Source organism: Spinacia oleracea, chromosome 6 (genome assembly GCF_020520425.1).
Source record: "Spinacia oleracea cultivar Varoflay chromosome 6, BTI_SOV_V1, whole genome shotgun sequence".
Classification (NCBI taxonomy): domain Eukaryota; kingdom Viridiplantae; phylum Streptophyta; class Magnoliopsida; order Caryophyllales; family Amaranthaceae; genus Spinacia; species Spinacia oleracea.
The window spans coordinates 143,785,292-143,788,399 of NC_079492.1; the positions used below are offsets into that span (position 1 = coordinate 143,785,292).

The window sequence follows — 3,108 nt, forward strand, 5'->3', positions numbered from 1 at the left end:
CATGTTAATCGGTACACGTATCAAGGAAGGAGAGTTGAATTTAATAAAAATAATGAAGCAAGCAGCGGGGGAGAGTAATAAACAAATACGTAGTAGAAACAAGATGATGGGAAAAGACTTTTAATCAAAGTAGATATGGAGTTATTATAGTGGTAGTCCCTAAAGTAAATTAGATATAGTTGGTATTAAATAATCAGGTGGTTAGAACTATGCAATTCGGCTCTTAAATGAATTATTAGTCGATTTTCTTATAAAAAATGATTTGTTGAATAACAGCTAGCTATCCTGAACCATTATGTGACCAACTAGTGGATGCATAAACTTAACCGAATGATTGAATTATGACAAAATCATTGTAAAGATATGGTACGAAAATTTTGATGGAAGGAGTGGTGTAGGATCTAGGAAGTAAAACCTTTCAAGTGGCTGAATCTGTGAGCATTTCCAAGATCCATTTTACTTGAGGAAATCTTTGCTAACAACCACCAGAAAAGTCACATATTCTTGTGACTTAATACTATCCCCATGACCGAAAATTTCTAGTCTCTCTACAAGGAATGAGAGACTCAACTCTCAAGTTGTTGCTACGGACCCTTAAAATTTACCAATTTGATGAAGTACTACGTATGTCTCAGACAGTAATTATATGATAGAAATCATCCAACCTTAACATTAAGTTACCAATAATTAATACGAAAAGGAAGTTAAAAATTGAAACATTAGCTTATACGTGGTACTTAGGCTCTGTTATGTTCGACTTATTTCAGACAAAATAAGTTCAGATAAGTTCAGTTAAGTTCAGGTAAGTTCAAATAAGTTCAGTTAAGTTTAGATAATTTCAGATAATATAAATTCAGTCAAAAGAAGTCGAATAGAACGGAGCCTTAGATCAATGTGTAATTTTTTCATGCATTCATAATTAATTTGAATATAGGAAAATGTATTAAGTTCTTATTTGACATTTATAGACCGGGGTTGCATATATCATTACCCGTTAATTAACGATTTCTTGTCTTTATTTCTTGGTTTACTACGAGTAATTTCCGCCGCTTTCAGGGGATAATATCTCACGGGAATTTGTATGGGTACTTCGACGGGCAACATTCATCTCAGAGTCTCAGCTGAAGTTTTTTTTCATACCTAAGACTTGAACGTACCCGAAACCTTGGTTAAGGAGCAATAGACATTTAACCACTCATGTCAACCCCAGTTAGTACTAACGACTTCTAGTTGATCATCAAGTTGGTGACATGACACAAAGATTATAAGCATCCTTCAAGCAGATGAGACCATAAATGAAAGATACTATATGCTCTAGAAATTAAATAAACAAAAAGATGGAGATAAGATTCGTAACGTTTAGATTCTCTTAAATCTTAAGCATGCAACATGAAAAATATAAAAATATTCCCATTTTTTCACGACTATAAAAGAACACCATGGACGTTCCTCATTTATATCTCACTCAACCAAAGCAATAAGCCCAATCAATCATAATCCAGTATAGTAGTAGTAAAATATCCCTCCGAAGAAAACCAACAACAATGACATTCGTCAACCGCCCCTACGGAAACGACTACTACGAGGTTGAGAGAGTGGTGGTCCGTGACGGTCCATACGGTGCTGATTACAGGATTGATGAATACGGCAACCGCGTCTACTACCGCCGAAATGATGGGTTGGGTAATTCAGTAACTGAAATTGTTACTGATATCATTCCCGGCACCCACGCCTCCCATGACGCTTTCGGAAATTCCGTAACTGAGATTGTCACTGATATCATCCCCGGCCGCCATGCCCGCCCCAACGCTTTGGGAAATTCCGTAACTGGCCTTGTCGCTGGTATCCTCCCTGGTCACCACAGGGTATGTGTTTTTAAGCTTAATACTCCGTACTCCTTTATTTTGAGTGTTCATTTTTGTTTTGGTTTCCCCATATACTTTTCATACTATTTATTTACTCCATCCGTTTCGGAATACTCAAAGCGGTTTGACCAACACAGAATTTAATGCATTGTAATTGACTTTTATTTAATTAGATGGTAGGGTATTTTTTAAAAATATAGATAGTGAGATGTGTGACAAATTTTTAAAGGGTTGGGGTACGTAGTGGAATTTTTTAATACTCCGTATTTTCTTTACGGAGTATGGATGTAGATGGGTCCTTGGTTAAGTGAGAAATCAATATAATATTAATAAAAGTTTTCATTTTTAGAAATGTTACAAGTAATCCGGGACGGTCTTATAAGGAAAGCGTTTCCAGTATTCCGGAACGGAGTGTACTAATTATGACCGTATATATTTCTAATAGGTAAAGATAAATTTTATCTTTTTGTTATTAGGTTAATTTCAATACATATTATTGAAATATATAATTTTATGAAAAACTCCGTATAATTTTTAACTATGTAATTGAAAGATATTGATGGTTAAAGTTAGTATAAAGTCGATCAAAATGATACATATATTGTGAAATGGAAGAAATACTACTTTAATTTTTTATAGTTCATACTCCGTAACATTTACTATTTGCACGGACGTCAATTTATCGTGATTTTAGTTCTGTCATCTAACTTGCCAATTCATGCTCTTTTTTCTACTGCAGAGGTACTGAGAATTGGTACCTGTACGATCCAGAGATCGAATATAATTGACAACAACCATGCATGGTGTTAGTATAATAAAATGTCCTCTTAGCCTCTAAGAATAGGCTACTTGTTACGGGCCATTCATACGATGTGTGCTTTGCTATCTTGTACTGGATTTTGTTTGACTATGTATTTCGGTTTTCTAATGAAGTTATAATACATGGTTTTTGCTTTAAAAAAAGAAGATTATATGTTTATTTCTAGAACGAAATTGCACCTATATAAAAACTGAGTTTGACACACTACTCTGTTGATTTTGGCACATCTTCATGTAAATAGAGCACAATTTCACGAGCTCTCACATTGGATGTGGCAATATTAAGCTACTTTGGGTTATACAAAGTTGCTTTCAAGTTCATAAGTTTCAACATTCGTTTCGGATTTGAGATACATAGTCATGGGAAAGTGTAATTAAACTAATAATGTGATTTCCATCAGAAAAATAAACTAATAATGTGATG

At 34.3% G+C, this 3,108-nt stretch overlaps 1 protein-coding gene across 1 annotated transcript; it reads left to right on the top strand.

The window, feature by feature from the left end:
- The first annotated feature begins 1,444 nt into the window (after window positions 1-1,444).
- On the top strand, window positions 1,445-2,831 carry LOC110786436 (uncharacterized). The gene is made up of 2 exons (XM_021990993.2): window positions 1,445-1,865; window positions 2,605-2,831. Exons 1-2 carry the CDS (start codon window positions 1,545-1,547, stop codon window positions 2,611-2,613), a joined length of 330 nt encoding a protein of 109 aa, XP_021846685.1. The 5' UTR covers window positions 1,445-1,544; the 3' UTR covers window positions 2,614-2,831.
- Window positions 2,832-3,108: the final 277 nt, after the last annotated feature.